The sequence below is a fragment of the Alligator sinensis genome, unplaced genomic scaffold (genome assembly GCF_000455745.1).
Source record: "Alligator sinensis unplaced genomic scaffold, ASM45574v1 scaffold471_2, whole genome shotgun sequence".
NCBI lineage: Eukaryota > Metazoa > Chordata > Crocodylia > Alligatoridae > Alligator > Alligator sinensis.
In genome coordinates, this window is record NW_005842143.1 from 651,858 (window position 1) to 678,765 (window position 26,908).

General features: G+C 45.7%; 1 protein-coding gene across 1 annotated transcript in view; it reads left to right on the forward strand.

Annotated features, from left to right (window-relative positions):
- The window catches only part of SHCBP1L (SHC binding and spindle associated 1 like), a 61,399-nt gene that overhangs the window by 13,873 nt on the left and 20,618 nt on the right, over positions 1-26,908 (forward strand). Inside the window, exons 4-7 of the mRNA XM_006025380.2 lie at positions 8,606-8,692; positions 8,776-8,994; positions 12,827-12,932; positions 21,720-21,873. Of these exons, the coding sequence (XP_006025442.2) occupies positions 8,606-8,692; positions 8,776-8,994; positions 12,827-12,932; positions 21,720-21,873 (566 nt within the window). The remainder of the gene's footprint in view (positions 1-8,605; positions 8,693-8,775; positions 8,995-12,826; positions 12,933-21,719; positions 21,874-26,908) is intronic.

Here is a 26,908-nt window from a genome sequence, read left to right on the forward strand (position 1 = left end):
TCCCCTTTCAGCCTTCTCTTGTGAAGGCTGAACAGGTTCAGGTCCCATAGCCTCTCCTTGGAGGGTCTGCCCTGCTGCCCTCTGATCATGTGAGTGGCCCTCCTCTGGACCCTCTTGATGCTGTCCACATCCCTCCTGAAGTGCAGTGCCCAGAACTGGACGCAGTACTCCAACTGTGGCCTGACCAGTGTCATATAGAGGGGGAGGATCACCTCCCTGGGCCTGCTCATGATGCATCTGTGGATACATGACAAGGTGCAGTTAGTCTTACTGACTGCGTCCTTACATTGGCAGCCCATGTTCATTTTAGAATCGATATTGATAATGACTCCAAGATTTCTTTCTGCCACTCTGCTTTTGAGAAGGGAGTTCCCCAGCCTACAGGTATGCTGCTGGTTCTTTCTGCCCAAATGCAGTACCCTACACTTGTCAGTATTGAACCCCATGCTATTCACATTTGCCTACCCCTGTAACCTGTCCAGGTTCTGTTGTATCCTGTCCCTCCCTTCTAGCGTGTCCTCGCCCCAAATCTTGGTGTCATCAGCAAATTTGAACAGGGTGCTTTTCACCCCCTTATCCAAGTCGCTAATAAAGAAATTGAACAGTACGGGCCCAAGGACCGAGCCCTGGGACACTCCACTGCCCACGCCCCTCCAGGTCGAATATGACCAATCCACTGCTACTCTCTGGGTGCGACCCCCTAGCCAATTTGCAACCCATCTGACTGTGTAGGCATCAATGCCACAGGCGCCTAGCTTTTTAATGAGAATGGGGTGGGAGACAGTGTCAAAGGCCTTCCTGAAGTCGAAAAAGACTACATCCACTGTGACACCTGCATCCAATGATTTTGTGACCTGATCGTAGAAGGCAATCAGGTTGGTCTGACAGGACCTGCCCCTAATGAACTCATGGTAGTTGCCCTTGAGCATCATCCCCCTGCTGGTTCCTCACAGTTGTGGTCCTGGATAAATTTTCTCAAAGAGCTTCCCCAGGACCGAAGTAAGACTAACGGGCTTGGGTCCTCCCTCCTCCCTTTTTTGAAAACGGGGACCACATTGGCCTTCCAGTCTTCTGGCACCTGGCCAGAGCACCACGAGTGCTTGTAAAGCTGTGCCAGGGGCCCTGCAATGAGCCCTGCCAATTCCCTCAGCATCCTGGGGTGGAGAGCGTCTGGACCTGCTGATTTGAACACATCCAGCCCCTCCAGAAGTTTCCTAACTTGGTCCTCTCTGAACCTAGGCCTGGCGGAGTCTCTCCTGAGTCCATCCTGAATCCTGGTTGGGGAGATGTCCCGATCCCTGCTCAGAAAAATGGAGGCAAAGAATATGTTAAAAAGGTCTGCTTTTTCATCTGGTGCAACCACCAGATTGCCAAGTGTATCCCGCAGGGGCCCCACGTTGCCTGGTGCCTTCTTTTTACTCCCTATGTAGTTAAAAAAGGACTTTTTGTTGTCCTTGATGCTTGTTGCTAGCCCTACTTCTGTCTCCGCCTTAGCCTTCCTAACAGCTTCCCTGAAGACTCGAGCGATGGAGGTATAATCCTCTTTGGTGATAGCCCCTCCCTTTCACTGGATGTACACCTCCTTTTTGGCTTTCAGGCGTTCCTGAACGCCTTTGGCAAGCCAAGGGGCTTTTGAGCACTCTTACCCCCTTTAACTCACGTTGGGACTGTCACCCCTTGGGCTTGGAGGATTGTCTCCTTAAGGAATGACTACTCATCTTGGACACCTAGTTCCCCTACTGTCCGGGACCGCAATGCCTCTCCTACCAATCTCCTCAACTCATTGAAGTCGGCCATCCTGAAGTCAAGGGCTGCTGCCTTGCTGCAGGCCCTTGACACCCTGTGCTGGATGGTGAATTTCAGTAGGCGATGATCACTATCGCCCAGATGGTTGAGGACCTGGAGTCCCCTCACTAGGTTGTCGCCTGCGGCCAGAACCAGGTCCAACAGGGCACTCTCCCTGGTGGGACTGTGCACCTCCTGGGTTAGGTGGAGGTCTTGTATCTCAGCAAGGAACTTACATGACCTGGCTGACTGCTCCTCCCAGCAGATGTCCAGGTAGTTTAGATTACCCATGACAACCACATCCCTTAACTTAACTGCCTCTGCGAGCTGACCTGAGAATTCCCGGTCCAGCTCTTCCCCCCTTGTTGGGTGGTCTGTAGTAGACCCCCACCGTTGGAGGGGTTGGGTGGTCTGTAGTGGACCCCCACCCCAAGTCACTTTCGCCACAACCCCCTTGTATTCTGACCCAGAGCACTTCAGTCTGCCCTTCCTCTGACCCCATCCTATTAGTTGAGGACGTGTATTACTCTTTGACGTAGAGCACTACACTCCTGCTTTTCCTCCCCGTTCTGTCCTGCCTGTATAGTCTGTAGCCTCTGTTTACCACCCAGTCATGGGTTGAATCCCACCAGGTTTCAGTGAGCCCTACTATATCTGGGTTTGTACTACCTATCCGGAGGGCAAGTTCCTCCTGCTTATTCCCCATACTTTGAGCATTAGTGTAAAGGCATTTAAGGCCTCCTATTGGGGCATGCCCCCCCCCCCTTGATTCCTAGGACTCTCCGGACCCTTGTCACTTACCTGGGTACTTTTTGTGCTCATCACCTGTCTTGGCTGGGAGGTGTCCTTGTGTCCTCTTGTGGCCCCATCCCCCGGCAAAGCTAGTTTAAAGCACGCTGTATGAGATCAGCCGACCTAGAAGAAAAGACACGCTTGCTTTTACGGGAGAGGTGAAGCCCATCTCACCCGAGCATGCCCACTGCACGAAAATGCGGATCGTTGTCCAGGAACCCGAGGCCTGCCTGGTAGCACCAACTCCGAAGCTGCCGGTTGACCTCGCTGATGCAGGCATCGTGTCGCCATCTGCGTCTACTTACTGGCAGAATAGAGGAGAATACCATCTGTGCCCTGGTCTCCTTAAGCTGGGCCCCCAAGGCCTTGTAGTCCTTCATGATGCGGTCTGGGTTGCTCCTGGCTGTGTCATTTGTTCCCACATGGATTAGGACCATGGGGTACTGGTCTGAGAGTCGAATGAAGGCCAGGATCCCCTCTGTGACATCCTGAATCCGAGCCCTAGGCAGGTAGCAGACCTCCCATGCCATGGGGTCGGGTCGGCAGATGGGATCCTCCGTTCCCCTCAGGATGAAGTCTCCGATGGCGAGGACTCAGCATTTCTTCCACCTGGTGCTCCCTCTTCGCGCAGTCTGTGTCGTGCATGGAGTGGCACCATCCCCCCCAGAGACATCCTCTTCGTCCTTCTCCTCCAAGGCTGCCAGGGCCTTGTATCTGTTCCCGAGTTGTACCACGCTAACCCAAGCAGCCCTGGTTCTGGTGGGCACCTTTTGCCACTCCTCTGTTGTGCTTCTCTCCTGGGGGGTCTGTATGCAGGAAAACTGGTCCTGGAGTGAACGAAAATAGGTGTCAATCTCGTTCTCTGCAGCCCTGATCCCCTGTAGCCTGCTCACCTCAGTGTGGAGCTCCTACACCTGCTCCTCCAGGGCCTGAAGTCGGGCATAGGAGGGGCAGGCAAGGGAGCCACCAGACCCCTCTCACCACTGGCCTCTGGGTTCCCACCAGGCCACCCCCACAGATGAGGGCAGGGGGCCGGCACCCCCACCATGAGCTCCATTTGGGTAGAGGCCTCAGAGGAGCCCAGGGTAGATGGTGCCACCAGGGCGGGACTCCTAGCAGCTGTGCTCCACATCCTTACCATGTCCGTGGAGCTGCATGTTTTCCTCTCTGTTGCTGGAGGCTCCTTCTGGGATACTGCTGTGTGCCTGCCTCTTCTAATCCTTCTTGTATTCTTTTCACTTAAACACTTCATATGGGGGGTAGAAGAAAAAGAGTAGAAAGATGGGTTTGTTTTGTTAAAACATAGAGAAGAGAACTAAGAGAAATACCACTGCCAAGTTTCACGTTTGCTGCTTTGTCAGTGTCATAGGCGGGGTCCTGCAGGAGGGCCATGATCTCCTCAAGGCCCCCTTCCCATGCCAAGTCGGCCCAAGGGCACCCTCAGATTCTTGCCCGCCATGTCTTTGATGTTCACGTAAGTTAGGGAGGCTGCCTTACATCTCCTTGGGCATGGTTACCTCTAGCCCTGTGAACTCCCAGACTCTTCGTGGGTCCCGCTCTACAATGGGCGCTTTAGGGGCACCCTAGCCTTAGGGGCTATGCGTGGCTCCAACCACCCCTTATACCACGCCCCAAGCCTCACAGCTGGAATAGACGTTGTTCGGTCTCTCTCTGTCTCGTCACTCTCTGGCACTCGGGCTCTCAATAGCCCTGTCTCTCTCTCTCTCTTTCCATGCCCTCTCTGAGGGCTCTTCTCAGTAAAGCCGCCCCCTCTTTGAGGGCTCACCACGCTCGCACTGGGGCTTCTCCGCAACGCCCCCTTCTCTGGGGCTTCTCAACTGCCCCTCTCTGGGGCTGGGGTCTGTGCACCCCGAATGCTGCGCCTTCACTGGCGCTCGGGTCCCCACACCACTGTGAGTCCCCTATGAGGCCTCCTCCAACCCCTAATAGCCTCACCCAAACCACCGATGTAACAAATAGCAACACAAACTCAAGCTTCTTGGCTATAACTTAAACATAAGCCGCCTGGCTATGATCATGCTTTGCCTACTGGGGTTCTTCATCCCACAGCCATGTCATGTGCTGCTCCTTCAGCAGGCTTCTCCTTGCTTCTTGCAGCAGAGAGCTCCTTCTTCCTGGGCTGCTGGCAGGGAACTGCCTCTGGTCTCAGCTCCTAGAGTTTATAAGGGCCAGGCCCTGCCCCTTACCATCAGCTGACCGCTGGCAGGTGTGGGCTGCTTGCTGACTCCTGTTGCCCTGGCAACCAACAGCTGGGCTCCTTATTCCCTGCTAGGGCTCTTTCCCCAGCAGTTTCTCCTCTTTAGGAGCTGGGCACTTACCTGCGACAGTCAGGAAGGACACCATACAATCAAAAAGAAAGGTAGTTGGCTAGTAGCTGGCTGTATTTCTCTCCCATTTAAGAAGCAACCAGTGGTAGAACATATTTCTACAGTTGCAGGAGATCATGAGGCATCAAGATAAATGGAAAAAGCTAAAATACATTATTCTCTAACTTTTCCATTTCTTAAGTGGGTGCTTGGTGAGCAGGGTCATTCAGGCAGGGTGTTGTTTAATTTGAATTAAATTGCCTCAGTTTTTCTCAGCTTTCTTTCATCACCTTTTACGGAGAATTCCTACAAATAGAGATTGGGATATTTAGATCGGGGTTGTCAACTGGGGTATGTGTAGCCCCAGGGATACTTGGGAAGGCCCTAAGGGATACATGGGGGTGGGGACAGAGTGCTGCCACCCACCACCCTGTGTTGCCACTTCCCCAGGAGCATGCCGGCGTGTCGAGGGCAGTGGCACCTCTCTGTGGGCTGCACAGGTGTGGGGGAAACCCACACGCGGCAACCGCTGCCGCCACTCTGCATCCAGGTATACCACCCCCCCCACATTGCATCCAGCCACTGGGGGTACACTTATTTTAAAAAAGGTTGAAAACCCCTGATTTAGAGAAATTATTCAGTAATTATAAAGTAAAAACAAAATAGAAAAGCAAGATCTTCCTGAAGAGAGCTAATCTTTCTTTTAATCAGATTTTATACCCTGTCTTCTTGGTTGGAGATGTTGACTCTACTTGCTGCTCTACTTGCTGGCAACATATTGGAAAGCTACCAGGAGGGTTGCTTTAGTTTGTTTAAAGTTCAGTTGTTTTTGTTTAAAGTTTACAGAAGCATCTTGGGCAGAGCTGGACAGTTTTGTTTTGTTTTGTTTTTACCACTGATTTCAAATGCTGGTTTAAACCAGTTTAACTGTCCTGGTTTTAATTGAGTTTTGATCACTAACTCTAACTTAGGGAGGGGCAACTGGGGCACCTATCCTGGATGCAGTGCCCAGGGGCGCAGAATAGGTCTCAGAGCATTTTTAAAATACAAATGTAAGAAATAAAAACCTTTCAAACAGTATTTCGCTCTTATTGCTTTCTCTGTAGTTTGGACTAGTTAAAGCACTATAGCTAACTAAGAATAAAGTTGGTGTTTTAAATTAAGGCATTGCAATTTAAATTTAAGAATTAATACATTATCTTATTAAAGACACACATAGCTTAAACCACTCATTTATTTAAACAAAGCTTTTCAGCATTTACATCAGGTTGTTATTCTTAACATTAGGTAAACAATATAAAATCTGGAGCCCAGGTTGCACTCAGCTATCAACGTGGTTATGGTGTGCAGTGCTTAACTATAATTTTACAACATTGTTTTAGCTTAGAATGAGTGTGTTGCATGAATATCTTATTAGTCATCCTTTTATCATTGGCTGTAGAAGCACTGTAGCTATGTAAATGTGACGTTATCTGCTTTTAGCAGTTATTATTTATTTTCTTCAAGAATGTGACAGAGCAGATGTGGGCACTGTGCAGGCCTTCAAAGTAGAGGTGAATCATTGGATAAAGTTATGTATGCACTACTAAAAATTAGATATTTAGCGTAATGTGAATATTATTAAGCTCAGTCATTTTACCATAACTTTCACCTGAAGAAATAAGTAAGTACCAAACACACTTACTTAAATTTCATTTTTCCTTTTCTGCAACTTTAGCTAAACTAACAGTCCAAACTCTGATGGCTGCTTTTGTGATATGCACCATGACAGTCACCTTACAGTTTGAGAAGTTTCTGGAATATTTAGATATGACTGTTTAAGCACATTATAGAAGTTTCTGGGATGTTTTCTTGATGAAAGCCAGTTTCAGTTGCTTTAAATAGGTATTGACCACCATCCTGATCAAAACAAAAAAACTCCAAAGTGGGTTTTTTGCCAAACCTAACCTTGGGGTTTGGAAGATGAGAGACAATAAATCAATTATAGCATATTTTGGTGCCCCAGATGTCAGGGGACCTCCTGGGCAGCCCAGCCTGAGCTGGTTGCCTATACCTGTTTGGGGCTCTGATTGGCAGACCTACTTCAGCTCATGATCCAGCTGGCCCCTGCTGGAGCCTCCTGGCTGGTTGTTAGAAAGAGCATACTTCCTTTTTGGTCTTACTTGTGGTGGCAGGTTGTGGGCCAACCAGCAGTTTTTCTTGGTCTGCTCTGGTGGGCCTCCCTATATCGTATGGTCTTGGTTCTCTGGCTTCTGACCCTGCTCAGCTTTGTTTCAGGACACTGGCTTTTTAGAAAATCCCCGTGGATCTAGTGGCTCAGTCTCTGACTCTTGGCTTTGTCTCCTGGTTCACCCTGGCCTCGGCTCTGTCTTCTGACCTTCTGTGAACCTGTTCCCTAGTCATTGCCCAAGTCTCGGGTGACCTTCCCTGACCACCTGCACCCTAGTCCTTACCCCAGGTGTCCATGTTTAGCAGGGGGCTTCCTTGGGGCCAGTCTATCAAGGGCCCACCCACCTGTTTCTGGGACAGCTGCCCACTTCCTTTCCTGCCACGGCTTGATGATATATAATTATGATATTAATTAGGCAGGAGGCTGCCCAATTCTTGCCCCGATGCCAGGGGGTGCTATCTGCAGCTCCATTCCTCCCCTACACCACAGCCCAAGTCTCGCAGATGGCATCCATTGTTCTTATCGTCACTGGTTCAAGACTGGGCCCCAGAATCCTCCAATTCGGACCCCAACTGGATCCCTCTAATCAGGTGACCTACTCCACCCTCATTCTGGGCTGCCTAGCTCCCTGAACTCTTTCCTCTCTTGGGTGTGGCCCCCGCGGGACCTTTGGCTACACAGGCCATGGCCTCACTTCCAAGGCTAGTCGGAAACCCCAGGCCCCTAGCTCTGGGCATCCCTTGTGGTGGGCCCCTGGCCCTTTTGACTGTTCTGGTCCTGGTCTCAGCATTGACCAATCAAGGGTATTTTAAGTCAGGCTTTTAAGTCGATAGCCCACTCTCTAACCTGGGTCCGCCTTCTTGGCCCTATTACGGGGTAACCCACCCAGTTGTGGGAGCTGGGGTTATTAAGGCACCCTGACCCACCTTTCACTGGGGTGGTAACTGGCCTGGTATTTCCGGGGGGCTCCCGCGCCACTGGGAGCCCCACCAGGCTACCCACTCCCGGCAGGGTTTAGTTTTAGGTCATGCCTAGGACCAGAAGCCTCCAATCAATCCCCATAAGCTCCTGCCCATTACCCCCAGGATGTTGCGTTCAGCCTTGCAGCCAGGCAGTGTTTCTGCCTGGCCTGCCAACAGTGAACTGCCCTGTTTATATAGGCAGCCAGAGATCTAAAAAAGGCTGGCGCCACCAAGCCCCCGCCGGCCGCGTGCCCCCCCCCCTTAAAGTGGCAGGCACCAACAGTGCCCTGCCACACCATGTAAAAAAAAAAAAAATAGTCACTCATTAGCCAGCCATGAACAAAGTGCTTATGCAAGACCTAAGTTTTTACATAAATCCACAAAAGAGAGCTAAGTTTTTAGAAGTAAGCAGATTGTTCTTGCAGGAAATAGATTATAGTGTTACAGTATCTAAGGTGAAATACTGTTGTTCAGAACTTTAGAGCACTGCAGTAGAGAGCAAAAGGTTTTTTCCCCCTGTTCCTTTAGAAATGTGCAATATGACAGAGTCTCTGTTATGTCTCTATTAGGTTTTTCTATGACTTCCTTTGGAGAGACTGGGATGATGATGAAAGCTGTGAGACCTATGCAGCTCTGATAGAAGAGAGAATTAAAATGTAAGTATGTTGCATAACATTTTCTGGAGTCTTTGGGTTTCTTTGTTATTTAAAGTCTAACTTTTCTATTCTCATTTTCCAAGTTGGTGCGATATTGAGAGTGGGATTATTCCTGCTACAGTTGGTCATCGTTTTAGGAAACATCTGGAGAAGTATAAGAACATGCATTTGGAATTGGTTCAGTATCAAAGCAATATTAAAGAAGAACCTTCAGCAGAAGAAGCTGTTGAATGCTGGAAAAAATACTATGAGTTAGTAATGCTATGTGGACTGCTGAAAATATGGGAGGACCTACGTCTCAGGTAATTTTAATAGTCTGTTAGTTAATACTTGAGATCTTTCTTTAACAATGCAGTCTAATGGTAACTGACTTTTGTGCTTTTCACTTCTACATGTTTTCTGCTAACTAGTATTATTCTTACAAGTATACAGAGTTTCTTGCTGATTAGCAAAACTGATCTTCTTTGTAATGAAATTATTTCATCAATAGTAAATCAAATGTTGCTTTTTTCTGGTGAAACTATTAAGTCAGTAAAATAAAAAAATTAAAAAAAAATCTCCATCCTTCCCTCTTCTTTTTCTTTAGTTTGATCAGTTTTGCCCCAGGCCTTATGCCGACACTTTCAGAACTATAATATTCTTTTGTACAAAAGTATGTAACATAAATTCATATTACATAAAGAAATATATTATAAGAAGGTTAAGACTGAAAGTCAAAAAGACAAGGTAGAATTAAGGATACCCAAGCACAAGTCATGATGGATGTATTATGACGGTCTTTGACACACAATCCCAGTAGCACTGCTGAGAAAGATCTAGGAGTTATGATGGATCATAAACACAACATGAGTCAGTAATGTGATGCTGTCACCATTTTGGGCTGCTTTAACAGAGTATTATAAGCAAGATACAGAAGTATCACATTATCTGGAGCTGGTTAGTCCTCAGCTGGAGTATTGTGTCAGCTGGAGTATTCTGGGCACCACTTTTATTAAATGATGCAGAGAAACTAGAGAGCATCCAAAGATGTGTGAAAGATGATAAAGCAATTGGAATGCAAGCCATCAGAGCTGACCCAAGCAGGGTGTGGGGCCCAGGGCAAATCAGCCCATGTGGGGCCCTGCTCCACCCCAATTTGGGCCCTGGACTCGAAGAAGCTGCCCAGAGGGGGGTTGGGGAGGAGGAAGGGTAGGTAGCGAGTGGCTGGACATGGAGCCGCTGCTCCTCCCGGTTCTGCGCCACTGCTGCTCTGCCCCACTCCATGAGGGCCCCCAAAAGTGTATGGCCCGGGGTGGTCGCCCCGATTCGCCCCATGCTAGGGATGGCCCTGCAAGCCATACAAGGGAAGGTTGAAAAAACTAGGTATGTTTAGCTCTGAGAAAAGATTGGGGACTGGAGGAAGGGGCAGTCACAATCAAAATTTTTCAGATATTTTCAAGGCTGCCAGAGGAAGAGGGAGAGCAACTTGCCACAGAGAACACAACATGAGGCAGTGGGTTTACACTGCAGCAAAACATACTTAAATGAACTTTCAAGAAAAACTTCCTAATAGTAAGAACAGTAGGATCATGAATGTCTGGTGCCCCTTGAGTTGGGGGGGGGGGGCACGTGCCCCCTCTGGGGGGGCGGGGGGGGGGGGGGTGTCCCCGGGCAGCCGATCCTGCTGAGTGGGAGGTTGGTGGTGGGGGTTCCCCACGGCCAATCTCACTCACCATAAAAGTGCCCGTGCCGCTTCGGGAACTTTTGCAGCCACTTCCGGAAGTGGGGCAGTCGCTTTTGCTAGTGGCCCAGCTCCCCGGCCAGTGCTCACATGGGGGGCACTGGTGCTCCCGTCTACCCCCCTGCCCACCGGCTAAACAGGGAGCGCGGCCTGACGGGGTGCACTGGCGCTCTCAGGGGGTGCACGTGCATCCACTACGCATCGACCCCGAGTAGGGCAGAGGAACAGGCTGCCTATGGAAGATTTGGAATCTCCTTCATTGGAAGTTTTCAAGAAGAGGCTGGATAGACATCTGTCTTGGATGGTTTAGAAATAACTTGTTCTGCATTTAGGGTGGGGGTAGTCACTAGATGCTCTTTGAGGTCCCTTCCAACACTATAAATCTGTGATTGTGTTTGTTTGTTTCATAGGCTCCCTGCCTTAGTCAGTGTCCAGAATGAAGAATGCTGACTGCATGGGTAGCTGTTCAATATTTCTTTTAATCCTAATTATTTAATCTGTCTCACTGTGCATTATTTATCTTATATTATTCAAACCCTGCAGTCAGCATAGAATTAATATTATCATAGGCTTTCTGGTGGTCTCTGATTTTAAAGTATCTTATTTCATTAGGGTTCATAAAGAACTCATTGTTATAACACCTGTGAAGTGAGGTGGTACTATTCTGATTAACAAAGATTGTCTGAGTTGATAGCTCATTTTGGGTGCCAGGTTTCAGTAGCCTGAGAAACCTGGGGAGGTTTATAGAGGATTTAGTGCTTTATAATGCAGTACCATTATAGTTGACCTTGACCATTGTGCTTGGTTTGTAGCTGTGAGTGTTAAGCTCTTTTGCCAGTCAGTTCACACGTGTTTCAAGCTGAGTGTACAGAATATGTAGTTAAATTTTTGCAGGTTATTGCTAAGATGGTATCATTTGGAACTCTGGCACAGGCAGGGATATGATCTGTTTCTAAAGGGTGGAATATAAATGCCTTAAATATGAGATCATCCTTTCTCCTCTGTAATGCTTCCTCTTTCACTACGCACCTTCAGACTTTTGCTGCAAATGAGGCAAGGTCCCTATGGACCTCATTAATTAAAAATATTGATTCATTCCTATAGCTCAATTCATCCCTATAGCTCAATTTTTCTAGTACACTTGAATGAAAAGGGTTTTTCTGAAAAGATACTATGTGAATGTGTAATTAAATGCTATTATGGTTGCCCAAGAAGGCCAAATTAAGATTGTATGCAAAACTCATTTTTTACATTCTAACTTTTGAGTGTTTGACTTTGCAATCATAATGTTTCTAATTTTATGTTAATTCCTAAATCTTAAAACCTCCATAGTTTCATTGCGGAACCATACTGGCTCTACACGTGGACCAGCATCCGGGATCAGATTCTTGATTAAATAGAAGGGAGCTGTTCTGTAGATAAGAGTAAATCATAGCAACTGAAAGCTTTTGTCTTGTGGGTGTTCCACTAGATGTGGATGGAGATATTTTCAATAGCAACAAATTATTTTGAGACTTCAGAATGTGTCCTTTAAGTAGAGGCTCCTGATCCATCTGCTCCTGTCTCTCCTCTGCATTCCAAAGCCTCTTTGCTTCCTGACCTGTTCATTTCCTACCTCTGTTCTCTCCCGCCTGCTCAACCCAATCCTCCCTGTCTTGCATCTCTTCCAGATTTATTTCTCATTACATTTTGTTAAATTGAAAGAATTCATTACAGATACTAGTGAGCCAGTAAAAAGAATATATGGAACACTATAACTTTTGGTCTCTCTTTGCACCATAATTGTACTTTAGGATGTGTCCATGTATTAAGAAATGTGACTGTTGTGTTTTGTTTGTTTGTTTGGTTTTTATCTGACACTTGAGCATTTCATTGACACTTGGCATAGCATAGGGGTTAGTTTGTAAGAGAAGACCGAGTTAAACTGTTGAGCCTGGCTAGAAAATACTTTTTGAAAATGGCTCTGTAACAATTTGGGTCTCATCTTTGCTAGTTAGTCAAACAAACATTTTGAAACTAATTGCATAGAAGCAGTGTTTAGAGTTCAATTTTTGTTTTTAAATATGGTTCAGAGCCCAATACCTTCACATGTTTAATTAATTTGTGATTTAATTTCTAAGAATTTGTGGATGCGAAGTAGGCTATCTATGTGCTAAATAGATGACTATTGCCTAGACAAGGAGGAAATACCGAACATTCAGCCTTTGAACATTTTCATTTAGTACTATGATGGTTTTGTGATGCTGGGCATTGCTGGTATGCATGTCTTGTATAAGGAGATGGTTTAGGTTTAAATGTGTATCTGTTCATATCTGTAACAGATATAGCACAAAATTTCTTCGTGTGTCTCATATACACTCAAAATGCTTTTTTTAAAGCTACCTGTAGTACATAAATGTCTGTCTAAATTACAGAGCCCATGGACCTCTGACACCAAGGATACTAAGACGTAGAAAAGGATACAGAAGTGATGGAAAACCTGTAACTCATATTGTAGCTAAAACAATGACAGCAGAAATGGTGAGGATGACTCTCTGGTTCTGATTTTATGAGTCAGACTAAATATGATAAACAAAGCCAAATAACCTAGGAGATGGTTGTATGTAGTTTTCTTCAAGGAGACCTTTGTTCATAAGTGAACCTCTTAACTGAAATGGTCTAATACAATGATAATGACAATGATGATAACACTGTCTAATACATTGCCTTGGATGTGGGTGTGAAGTGTACTCTGTCCAAATTTGCGAATGACACTAAATTGTGGTGTGAAGTGCGACTCTGGAGGGTAGGGAATGATTGCAGGCAGACCTAGACAGGTTAGAAAAGTGGGCAGTATGCAACAGGATGCAGTACAACAAGGACAAGTGCTGACTGCTGCACCTAGAGCGCAAAGACATCCAGCACACCTACTGACTGGGAAGTGAGCCTCTCAGCAGTACAGAAGCGGAAAGGGATCTCTGAGTCGTAGTTGACTCCAAGATGAACATGAGTCATCAGTGTGACAAAATCATTAGCAAAGCTAACCACACTTTATCATACATCAGCAGATGCATGACAAATAGAACAAAGGAGGTGATACTTCCTCTCTATGTGGCACTGGTCAGATCGCAGTTGGAGTACTGCGTCCAATTTTGGGTGCTGTACTTCAAGAAGGATGTTGATAGACTTGAGAGGGTCCAGAGGAGAGCCACTTGTATGGTTAGGGGTTTACAGGACATGCCCTATGAGGAGAGACTGAGGGACCTGGACCTCTTCAGGCTCCACAAGAGAAGGCTGAGGTGATCTTGTGGCTGCCTACAAATTCATCAGGGGTACACAGCAAGGGATCGGAGACGCTCTGCAGGGTGCGTCTTGGGGTTACAAGGAACAATGGTCACAAACTGACAGAGAGCAGATTTAGCCTAGATATAAGGAAGAACTTCTTCACAGTAAGAGTGGCCAGAATTTGGAATGGGCTTCCAAGGAAGGTGGTGCTCTCCTTTACCTTGGGGGTCTTTAAGAGTAGGCATCTGGATAGGCATCTGGCTGGGATCATCTGATCCCAGCATTCTTTCCTGCCTAGGCAGGGGTTGGACTCAATAATCTGTTGAGGTCCTTTCCAACCCTAGCATCTATGAATACAGTCTTCTCATCTGGTGGGATGCGAATAGATCTACATTTATAGTATGTAGTCAGTCCATTAATCTGAAATGAATTTTTAGATCATTGCTTGCTTTGTGAGTAGGATCATTAAAAAATATTCATCAGTAACCTACTCAACTCTCTCTACATTAATACCTCTCTCAAGTTTTTGTTATTTTTCTTGATTTGCAGAAGCAGCCTGCTGCTGTTCCTGCACAGATCACTTACAACAGGCCTCAGATGCCAAATCTTGCAGGCAGTCCTCTTCATATTTGTATTCCTTCTCTTCCCCCCACAAGCAGAGATGCCTATTAAAGACAAGTGTGTTGGGGCCTTTTTGATGGGTTTTGGCCTCAGCAGGTTCTCAGGGTACCATCCTCCAAACTCTGTACCCAGCAACAATCCTAGAAGGGGTCTCTCTCACCTGTAAGTGAGGGGCTATAAAAGGTCCCTCTGAAATAGGTGATGCTGCATGATAAGGTGTTAAAATCTGCTCGCTGGCAGGGTTCATTGTTTCTTTTTGCTGTAAGTACCGGTGAACAAAACAGCTATGGAAAAAGAACTTGAACTTACCATTATAGACATCATAATAGTGAAAGTGATATGTACTGTTTTCTCCAAATCAGCTAAATGGAGCCATTCAGCTCCAAACCTTGTAGCTTGGATCTCGGCTCCTCTTGAACCATTTTGATCACATTTCTTGCTTGACTTTAACTTCATCTCTTGATCACTCCATCAAAGTGACTGGTATGCTTGAACTGGGTTGAAACAACTGGGACATCATGGTGGGTTGCATTCACTTGTAGAATTGTAATCCATTCTACAAGTGAATCTTTGATATATATTCTTAGTCCATTGCCTCCTTTTTTCCACCATAGTGGATGCATCTAGTTGCATTCCTGAGAGTCAGACTCCTCTCCAGGGCTAAACAGAACTACAGACCATTCTGCGGTTTAAAACTTTTTGTGATTTTTGGATACAGCAGTAAAAGCAGCTGCAGATCTGTGTAAACCAGGATTAAGGAAGGAGAAAGAACTTCCATCATTTCTTTCCTAAAATAAATGACGATGATGCCCTTTCCAGAAGGTGGCAGGGTTGAAAAACTGGATTCAAATCTGGATCTTCAAAATGCATTATTGGATTGTATTCACAGTCATCTGGTTATGGGAGTTCATTGTTTCTACTTCTTTAGAATTAGAGGTTTTGGCAGTTCCTATTTCAGACTTTTTCTGGTAACCAGGCTCTCTAGTAATCATGATATACGCACAAGCTATTTCCCTCCTATAGCTTCTAGAGCAGTTCAAGACTATAATAAAGCCCTTGCTGGACGTGACCCATCTTCAGGTTTCTACTAAAGATGTATTCTGCCTCTTGTATGGCATTTCAGTGGCAGGGCATTTTGCTCTCAATTGTTCCATTTACTAGCTGAAATTTTTAATTGGGGTTGGGGGGTTAGTAGTAGCAAACAGTTTATTCTTCCTTACTACTTCTCCTGTGGATCAGGTAAATAACAGCATGCTGGCTTCAGCTACCTCAATATAGCCCTTCACTTCTGGACTTCTTTACCATCCACTGTAGCTGTCTTGCAAGGACTGGGCTTTATCAAAGCAGGGTTCCATATGTAAGGCAGCACTTAAAACCCTTAGAGGGTGAATTGTGCCTTACATGTTCACAACCAGCTGATTCCTCTCAATATCAGGGCACATAGTTTGGAGTTGGACAGGCATGTTGAATTCTTGCTCCTCTCCTGAAGAGCCACACCCCTCAACACAAAAACCCAATCAAGAAATGCAGAACATATCAGGGAGAAGAGACAAAGATGAGAAGAACACAGTCTAGCTAGGTGAGATGGTAAGTCCCAGGTCAAGGAAAAAAGCCCTTAAAGAGCACTGTGGTACTCCCCACTGCCTGAATGCTGAAGTAGGTCTTAAGCTTCAGGGGGAAAGAAGAGTAAATACACTCCCTTGCTTCCCAACATATGTGGGAACTCTAGAAATATGAAGCCTGTTCTTTCAGATGGAGTGAACTGGGGCCAGAGAATGAGGGAAATAGAAATATATCCAAGATAAAAAGATACAAGGCACTTTACCTGGACACAGCCAGGTGGCAATATGTAGAAAACAAGCAAAAAAAAAGGACCTTTTAAAAAAAAAAAAAAAGGGAAAAGAGTAAAGCCACCAAAGTGGGGACACGCACAGATTTAAGCTTTAAGTAGACTGGGGGAAAAGAAGTTTCTCCTGCCAGACAAGTTTGAGCATATGTGAAACAGTTGCATCTGCCATAGAGAATAAGTGAGAGTATGTACATGACATCAAACCTAAGGTTCTCTTAGAGTTTAGCATATGGGATTTTATTTTCTTTATTTTCTCATCCCAGAGAAGAAAGGAGATTGTGGGCCATTGACATGTCATTCATCCATCCACTATTTTCAAATTGAGGTGGTGGCTGTAGGCTCAGTAATTTCCTTGCTAGATCCTCAAAGCTTGTCCTCAGTCGTTGACATCTGAAACTGATGTTCACATGCTGTAAGGACATGATGGTTGTGGTCCCACAATAAGTTTTTTTTTCCCATTAAAATGGTGAAAAGACTCTTCAGGTATGCAGCAGAGTACCTTTGTATGCACCTCAGCAAGTAGATTCCTCCTTCACTTTTTGATGAAGCAGCTTCCAACTCAGGATCTACAATGTCCCCAGGACCTTGTTTCCACAAAAGTGCTAGTGCTTCTAGTTCTGGAATCCACATCCAGTGCTGACAGGCAACATTACAGTTATATACATTATACTAACAAACAAAGGGAAGCAAGATCATTTCAACTTTGTCAGAAAGCCATGAAGATCTTAATTACACGGCACAATTGGTTCTGTCCATTTCTGGCCTTCACAATACTTGGTCAGTTCAACCCACCAGGCAGTTGTCAGACAACCATGAGCAGTCTGTCAAAGATTTACTCCTGTAGAGTATTCATTGCAAGTGGGCCAGAATGATTACCAGACATTTTGCCTCATAGGCATTTGAACCCAGACTGAGAGTGGTTCATCACAGACCATTCCTGTTGTAAGGTAAGTTTTTTAGACTGAAAGACAAGAAGCCAAAAGACTAAAGGTTTTCAACCATAAGGCATACTCTTCCATGAGCCTGTGGTTCACAGTCTCTAATGATCAGGTCCTACTGTAAACCTATGATTTTCTATTCTTTGTGAGGCATATTTGCTTTATGTACAGTCATTTGGCTTGAGGAAGGCATTTGTCTTGCTAGTAATGAAAGACCAGACAGTGATCAGGGAAGCCTAGATAAAGTTGGAACAGTTCACCATTTGATTGCAGCAGCAGCGGTCACATGGCAGTTGTCCTGGCTGCAGCTACTCTAGTTAAAAACAGACTACTGTAGTGGGCCTGCCATTTGATAGAAAGGATTTGTTTAGTAGTAGGATGGACAGTACACTTCATACCCTGAAGAACTGCATAATGACAATCCATTCCTTCCAACTAAAAGAAAACACAGAAAGCAGCAATTGCATGCTCTTTAAAAATTAGCACTGCAGTCATTTTTCTTCCATAGATTTTCCAAACCATCTAAGAATGGATTACAGTTCTACAAGTGAATACAACTCACCAGTTTTCTCACTCCAGTTCAAGTATAGCAGTCATTTTGATGGAAGTATCAAGACATTTGATCAAACTGGAATGAGTCCAGAGCTGATTTTACATTCCTCTGGGAACTGCTTGGCTACTTCAGTTACATATTACTAGATCAGAAGGTCTTGAACATCATCAAAACTGGGTTATGCCTTCCAGTTCTTCGTGATGCCCAATATCAGTCCTTCCCCAAAGAGAAAAGGAGGGTGGCAATTCAATTTGGGGCTCAGGAAATTCAATTTACTGAGACAGAAGCTGACGTTTAAGATGATGATACTTGCTGCTGTAATTTTTTCCCAGGAAACTGGAGACTAGTTCACATCTTCCAAATGTCTGTATATCTGTCATACTTTCACAGAGGAAAATTTTTTATAAAAAATGTTACCACAGAAGATCCACCCTTTGGCCTATCTACCATCCCAAGGTGCTTATGGTAGCAGGAGACATGACATCCTGGTATACTGTAATCTAGATGACTGACTGGTGAAGGGAAATCCTGTCTACAGGTTTTTGAGGCTCCTTTACATGTCATTTGCTATTGAATTTGGGTCTCAGAATAAATGCCCAGAAGTCAAAACTCATGCTCATACAGACTCACATTCATTAGGGCAACGTTAGACTTCACAGTGGCAATGGCCCACTTGCCTCAGGTTCCAAACCTATCCAATCTGATCTCACAGCTACAATACAGCCCCATCTCTTCAGTAAAAAACTTCTGTCCTCCTACTAGGAGTACAGTGCCACTCATCCTGGCCTCATGCAACTATGTGACACTATACTAGACCTTTGATGTATGTAGGTCTTGTAAAGATTGATGTATACTTCAGGCAAACTCTCCTGGGATGTATCCTTGTCTGTTTCCCCATTAGTAGTTATCCTTGAAGTGGGGTCAAGACCCCACAAATGCCTGTAGTTGAGTCCTTTTTGCCTTCAACTGTCAAGAACTATATTGATTGATATCTTACTATTAGGGTGAGGAGCACTCATGGATGGTCTACATGCATAAGGTCTCTGGTCCCAGGGGAAATGCAGATGCACATGGCAGGGTAATTTTTAAGGCCTGGGAATCCTTTCTGTAGTACATTTCCAAGAGATTCATAGATAATGATACGGAACACAGGACTGGCTATATTTAACATTAACAGATAGCACAGGGTGAGATCTCACCTTCCCTCCACTCCAGTGCCAGGAACTGATCAAACTCTGTAACTGGTCCATCAGACATCACTTCTTCTTTTCAGTGGCTGTCAGAAAACCTTCACAGACAAATTAAGCAGATATTTCTGTTTAAATCACTAGTGGGAATTCAACAATTCCATCATTCAGGGTATCATCTTAAGGTTAACCAAGGGATGATCTGTTCATAACCCAAGTGAAAAGAGGTGTGTCAAGTCTTTCATTTCATCAGACACTCTGGCCCAGAATCCCTGCATGATGCATTTTCAATTTGTGGATAGGTGAGCTCATAAATGACTATCCTCAGATTCCCAAAGTTTTTCATATAACCAAATAGGAACTAAAATAAGTCAATATTTATCTGTTTTCCTTATGGTCTCAGTATCTTGTATTCCCATTGGTAAAGATTGGATCTCAAACTAATCCTTTCATGTCTCATCAGTACACCACGCTAGCATTCATGCTCTCTGTTGCATTTGTTACTGAAAATGGCCTAGGTAGCTATTGTGGCGGGCCAGAAGGGGGTGCTCCTGCATTGAGCCACCCACCTCACTGTGCCTGACCACCTTCCAGGCTCTGAGTGCCTCCCTGGGGGCATCTCACATCTGGCCAACCCCCTTCCTGGAGCACACCCTCAAGCCTGGGGGCAGCGCCGCCACCACCCTGAGTTGACTGATCTGGGACCCGCGCCCTCCAGGAAACAGGCCTAGTAGTCCCTGAGGGTACTTGACTCACAACAAGAACTTGGGGTGCTTCCCTCAGTCTAAAGCACAAATAGTGGTTTCCCTTAGTCAGCTGAACCAAGGGGACTCCAAGGCATAATCTAGGTCCTCTCCCATTAGGTCTCCCACACTAGGTACAAAGGAGAACTTTATTGGTTACAAAGAGTAGGTTTGGAATAGGGTACAGGGTAGTGCAATATTAGAGAAATACCTTGGAACAAAGAGTGGCATGGTACTGCTCCATCTGTGTTACTGCAAGCTGTCTATCTAGTTAGATCTCAAGTAGCTTACTCACAAGTGTCATCCAGAAGCAGGTGGAGATTCCTTCCGGAGGTAAGCAGTTCATTGATCATGAGTTGAGAGAGAGAGTTTCAGATGGTCCAGCTTCTCCCTGAATTTTCATCATGGCTATTGTCCCTCCTTCTGGGCAGTCCTTCACTTATATAACACTTATGACCTCATTTACCTGATCCAGTAAAGGCCAGCAACTGTTGGCTGGCAGCCAACCAATTTGAAATGCATCACTGGTTGCCGGGTAGACTGGCAGGGTCTTTAGCCTCTTCCCAGTCATGTTGGCATTGCTTAGAACAATAGGGAGTTTATTAAGCCCCCCACCCAGGTATGTGAGGCCAGTCATGTAGGCAGAGGGAGCAGGTTTCCCCCTCCCTCAGAAACGTATCCAACTCAGGGTTACCTGAGGCAGATGAGACCAGAGGAGTTTGCCCTCTGCAGTGACCATGGTAGCCAAATTGTCAGATAGAAGAATTTGGGGTGAGACAGAGATGGTATGCTGCCACAGCTATTTCCTAAGCAGAAATGGTGAGGAAGAAGCCTTAGAGGTGGAATTCCCCTACATACTTTTACCTAGTTGTAAATATTGTCGTTCCTTTGTCCCATGTGCTTATTTTAATCTCCCAGGGACTGTCTATCAGGTTCTTTTCACATGATGGGTGTGGATGGGTTTTACCTTCTCTGATATTTAGGGGTGTTTTCACACGTGCTTCAGGGGGGGGGGAAGGTTAATTAGAATGGCACTGAGAAGAGCTCTAATTAAAGTGCCTGGAGTGTCTCGTGTATCAGTGTCCCCATGCTTCAAAATGGCAGCAAGGGTGCTTTATCTAAAGCCTGTTCGATGAGCTTTAGATAAAGTGCTCCTGCCACCATTTTGAAGTGCGGGAACACTGATAATACATGATCCGTGGAGGCTGGCTGGAGTGCAGTAATTACTATTCTCCAGGAGACTCAATTATTCAAGTAATTATAACACATTAGAGCAGCCTCCAAGCTTGTATATAGAGCCTAGGTTCTTAAAAGCTATCTTCCCACATTTGAGAATTTTGGGCCAAGAGAGATCAGTAGTGCTGGAATATGAGCATTATGACCAGGCATGTTTTTCTTCCTTGATCTTTACAGGAGCTTAGGATTTTTTTTTTTCTTGCAATACAGTGTGGGCAGCAGCTTGCATGCTGCAGTTCAACCAGTTCAGCCTTCAAAAATGAAGACTATTCTGAGAAACTGAAATTTTAGTACAGGTGTACTCGATCTATGGTCCATAGGCCAGATCTGGCCTGTGGAGCCATGTCAGAAATTCTGACCTCTAGAACTACAGCAATTAATGCTGCCATTATACCCTTGCTGCCAAATTCTATGTCCTATGTGCCTGTGCTTGGGATTACTTGGCGGCCAGATGTGGCATGTGGGGTTGGGCTGATGCATGAGGTTGTTGTGTGGTCAGATCCGGCACACCAGATTACACTCTTGGACTAACCCCCGTGTGCAAGATCTGGACTATGAACTGGGCCAGCACCACTAGAGAGGGGAGCAGGAAGTAGCTGCCAACAGGAGAAGGCTTTTTTTGGACAGAAGAAACTTAGCTGTTGGGAAAATGTTCTACTAAACTGAAAGGAATGAGTTCATTTTATGCTATTCATGGTAGAGTCAGCCATGCTGCTGAAGCTTGCTGTGCAAAGCTTAGAAAGATGGGTCAGAAATAGGTGGTTCTATGCCTAAGGTACAAGGGCAGTCTAAAATTGACTCCACAAAGGCATCTGACAGTGTCAGAAATAGAACAGCGCAGAAGATCTTGAAATCTACTGATCATTTTAAAGTTTTAATTGTGCAGTTCAATAGTTGCTACTTCTTTTCTCTGTAGGTTAAAGATTTTTCTGTTGACGCACTGATTCAACAACATGATAATTTAAACTTGGCTTTGGACAGCTGTTACAGTGGAGACAATGTGGTCATTTTCCCAGGAAAATATAAGGCTGTGAACCTTTCAATGTTAACTGAAGATATTATTATTAAAGGTCAGTAAGTGCTTTTAGCTGTTCTTTACTTTTTTCTTTACCACTACTTCAGATTAACAATAAGAAGCAAATTGGAGGTGGGAGGAGGGATTATTTGCTGTGTATTTTAATTGGATTAGCAACATTTAATTTAATAATATTTGACAGAATATAAAGTTTCACTAGTCAGCCCCTGGTGTAAAATGCTGTGCAATTGAACACAGCACAACAGGAATGTAGCAAAGTATTCATTCAGGAAAAATCTACTGCTAGGAAACCAGCGATGTAGTAATCTTATTGCTAAAAAGTTGCTTCCCCAATTAATAAATGGAAACAGTGAATTAAATAAAGTAAAACCTTTATTTTGTATGCATTTTTGATAGTTTAGCAAGTAGGATTTTTCCTTCATTTTGTTCAACCTCAAGAAGAAATTTATAACCATCAAAATCATTAAGCTACCCTAGTGTATGTGGTCCTCTTCGTTGAAGTTTTCTGATATAATTTCTTCAAAATGGCCAATACCAACAGTATTGTTAGAAAAAATATATATATTTCCAATTTGTAATGGGTTGGAAATCCACTTTTCACTCATGCATCTGTGACCACAAATGCAAAACTGCAGCCAAAAACTGTTTAAATTTAGGTGTCTGCTTGATTTTGTGGGTGCAGTCATTTAACTTCCATTGTGAACCTGTATCTGATTTGTAGATGCAAGATGTGAAGGTCTTCTAAGTCCTTCCTCATTGAAAAGTACACATATTTTAATTGAGTGCATTTAACATGTTATTTTTCAAAGTGTCTTTCTGCACTAGAATGACTTATTAAAATGACAGTATTGCACCCAGAAGTACATTCTTGCTATGATAGTCTTCTATATCAGAAGACTTTCTGGCGTCTCTCACCCCATCCTAATTAATAAACTAGGCGACTGTGGCATAGACGCCTACACGGTCAGATGGATTGCAGATTGGCTGAAGGGTCGCACTCAGAGGGTGGTGGTGGATGGATCATACTCGACTTGGGGGGAGGTGGGTAGTGGAGTCCCCCAGGGCTCGGTCCTGGGGCCTGCGCTGTTCAATTTCTTCATCAGCGATCTTGATGTTGGGGTGGAAAGCAACCTGTTTAAATTCGCTGATGACACCAAAATTTGGGGGGAGGTGAGCACGCTAGCAGGGAGAGAGAGATTGCAGAAGGATCTGGATAGGTTACAGGGGTGGGCAAACAGGAACAGGATGTGTTTCAATACGGACAAGTGCAGGGTGCTGCACTTGGGTAGTAGGAACCAGCAGCACACTTATACGATGGGGAACTCCCTACTTGAGAGCACGGAGGCGGAAAGGGATCTTGGTGTCATTATTGACTCCAAGATGAACATGGGCCGACAATGCGAGGTCATGGTTGGCAGGGCTAACCGGACCTTGTCGTGCATCCACAGGTGCATCTCGAATAGAGCCAGGGAGGTGATCCTCCCCCTCTATGCGACGCTGGTCAGGCCGCAGCTGGAGTATTGTGTCCAGTTCTGTGCGCCCCATTTCAGGAGGGATGTGGACAACATGGAGAGGGTCCAGAGGAGGGCCACCCGCATGATCCGGGGACAACAGGGCAGACCCTACAGTGAGAGACTGCGGGACTTGAACCTATTCAGCCTCCACAAGAGAAGGCTGAGGGGGGACCTGGTGACCGTCTATAAACTCACTAGGGGGAACCAGAAGGGTTTGGGGGAGACGCTGTTTCCCCTAGCCCCCGCTGGCATAACAAGGAGTAATGGGCACAAGTTGATGGAGAGGAGGTACAGATTGGACATCCGAAAAAACTACTTCACAGTTAGGGCGGCTAGGAGCTGGAACCAACTTCCAAGGGAGGTGGTGCTGGCCCCTACCCTGGGGATCTTTAAGAAGAGGCTGGATACCTACCTGGCTGGACTCATTTGAGTCCCGTTTTTTGTTTAGGGTTCTTTTGTTGTTCTCCCGCCCTGGCGGGGGGTCGGGCTAGAAGATCTATTAGGTCCCTTCCGACCCTGAAACTATGAAACTATGAAACTATGACTTTTCTAAGAGGTGCTGTTCATTCCAAATGGATTTTCAGTAATATATCACTTATAAGTAGGTGATCAATAGAGTTATATGCAGTTATATGACAAGAGTATATGTGAGCTTGAAACACTTCAGTTCCACTTGTTCTACACTTACACAGTGGGCAATCTAGGGTCATATATTTTCTCACATACAACACACACCTTTCTCTCAAAAAACAATGGCTTTAAAATTCATAGATATTAGGGCTGGAAGGGACCTCAGAAGATCATCAAGCCCAGCCCCCTGCCCCAGGGGCAGGAAGGAAGTCAGCAGGGATCATAGGATCCCAGCAAGATAAACATCCAAATGTCTTTTGAAGGTGTTCAAAGTAGGTACTTGAATCCACCACCGGCAACAGTCTATTCCAAGCCTTGGGGGCTCGGACAGCAAAGAAGTTCTTCCTTATGTCCAGCCTGAAACGGTCATGGAAGAGTTTGTGACTGTTCGTCCTTGTCATCCCTTGGGGCGCTGTGGTGAACAGACATTCCCCCAGATCCTGGTGAGCACCCCGATAAACTTATAGGTGGCCACCAGATCACCCTGAGCCTGCACTTTTCCAGGCTGAAGAGTCCCATAGCTCTCAGCCTCTCATTTTAAGGTGTGTTTTCCTGACCTCTTATCATGCACGTGGCGCTCCTCTGGACTCTCAAGCTTCTCCACGTCCTTTTTGAATTGTGGAGCCCAAAACTGGACACAGTTCTCCAGCTGTGGTCTCACCAGGGCCACGTACAAAAGGAGAATGACGTCCTGGGATTTGCTCAAGAAGCATCTATGCATACAAGCCAGCGTTTTGCTTGCTTTACTAGCAGCAGCATCACATTGAAGGCTCATGTTCATCTTGTGGTCAATCATGACCCCCAAGTCCCTTTCGTCTGTAGTGCTGTAGTACTGCTGAGCCTATAAGCATGTTGCAGGTTTTTCTTCCCAAGGTGGAGAACCTTGCATTTTTCACTGTGAAACACCATCAGGTTCTCGTCTGCCCATTTCCTGAGCCTGTCAAGGTCAGCTTGGATCACCCTCCTGTCCTCAGGTGTGGATGTTTTACCCCAGAGTTTGGTGTTGTTGGCAAACTTGGCCAGTCTGCTTCTGCTACCAGTGTCCACGTCATTAATTAAGATGTTGAATAGTATAGGCCCATGGACAGAGCCTTGAGGGATCCCACTGGTCACAGCGCACCACGACAATTGACTTCCATCAGTCATCACCCTCTGGGTCCTACCACGGAGCCAACTCCCCAGCCATCGGATCGTGGTGAGGCCAAGGCCACAGTTAGCCAGTTTTGCTAAGAGGTGATCACAGGATACCAGATCGAAGGCTTTTTTAAAGTCAAGATATAGGACATCAATCTCTTCTCCCTTGTCCAGGTGATAGGTCACCTGGTCATAAAATGAAATAAGATTGGTCAAGCAAGACCTACCCACAACAAACCCGTGCTGGCTATCCCTCAGGATGTTGCCATTGGCCAGTCTGTTAAGAATGACCTCTTTGATAATCTTTTCTAAGACCTTCCCCGGGATAGATGTCAGGCTGATGGGCCCATAGTTTGCCAGATCCACTTTCCTCCCTTTCTTGAAGATAGGCATCACATTGGCCTTCTTCCAATCTTCGGGCACTTCACCAGGGCACCAGGAGTTCTCGAAGATCCATGCCAGGAGCTGAGCTATGATGCTAGCCAGATCCTTGGGTACCCTGGGGTGCAAACTGTCAGGGTCGGCTGACTTGAAGGTATCCAGCCTCTCAAGGTGTTCCTTCACAAGGTCAGCATTGATGGAGGGTAGGGAATCTCTCTCACCCGGGCCTCCCTGTCCTGTAATGGGAAGGTGCGTCCCATGGGACTGGTGAAAGATCGACGCAAAGTACCCATTTAGCAAGTTGGCTTTTTCCTGGATGTAGGTTGTCAGTTGTCCCATCTGGTTTAGCAGGGGTACAACATTGCCCTTGCTTTTCCTCCAGCTCCCCACATACCTAAAAAAGGACTTTTTATTGTCCTTGATACTTGTAGCTAGTTGGAGTTCCGTTGCAGCCTTGGCTTTCCTGGTTCGCTCCCTGCACGTCCGGACCAGTGCAGAGTATTCCTCCTTGGAGGTGGATCCAGTCCTCCATCCTTTGTAGGTCTTTCTTTTTAGACACAGGAGGTCCGCTAGTTCCCTGGAGAAGCAAGAGGGCTGCTGTGCCCTTTTGCTGCCTTTCCTCCGAGACGGAATAGACTTTGCTTATGCATCCAGGATTGCTCCTCTGAGGAGCAGCCATTCGTCCTGAACTCCACTCCCCTCAATGACAAGCCTCCTGAGCTTGTCAAAGTCAGCTTTTCTGAAGTCGAGGACTTCTGCATTGCTGACTTGCCAGCTTTATGGCGGATGGTGAAGGTGGTCAGCTTCCCTTTGACCGTTAGGTCGCTGAATACGTCGTCCCCCATTGCCAGAACCAGGTCGAGCAGTGCTTTATCTCTTGTCAGCCTGTAGACTTCTTGCATCAGATAGAGCTCATCCACGCACGAGAGAAAGCTTTGTGACCGCTCAGATTTGGAGTGGGCATTATATGGAGGAAATATGGTAAGAGTAGGTTCTGTCACTTATGGGGTGAAATCAAAAGTAAAAAGACAGGGATCTACAGGGAGCAGAATTATGAGCAGACTTGGCTTCCTAGCAGGAGCTACTCAGTTACTAGAAGATCTTGTTTTTTTATTCTGCCTTTCAAAAGCAAAGTGCATATTATATTCTGGGGTGTGTTGTATGCAAGAAAATACAGTAGTTCCCACTTAGCCTTACAGAATATTATCCAAACTTGTTTCCCTTAAGCCTAGTTAGGGCTTTCTTCATTAGAGTTTATTTACATTGGATTAGAAACAGATGAAATGTCAACAGATGTCCCTCTTGTTGTCAGCTGAGCCTGTATATATCTATTGCTTCATGTCATACCTATGAAGAGTTATCTATCAGTGGTGCTGGATTGGGAGCCCATCGTCTCTCTTTCTTTAGATG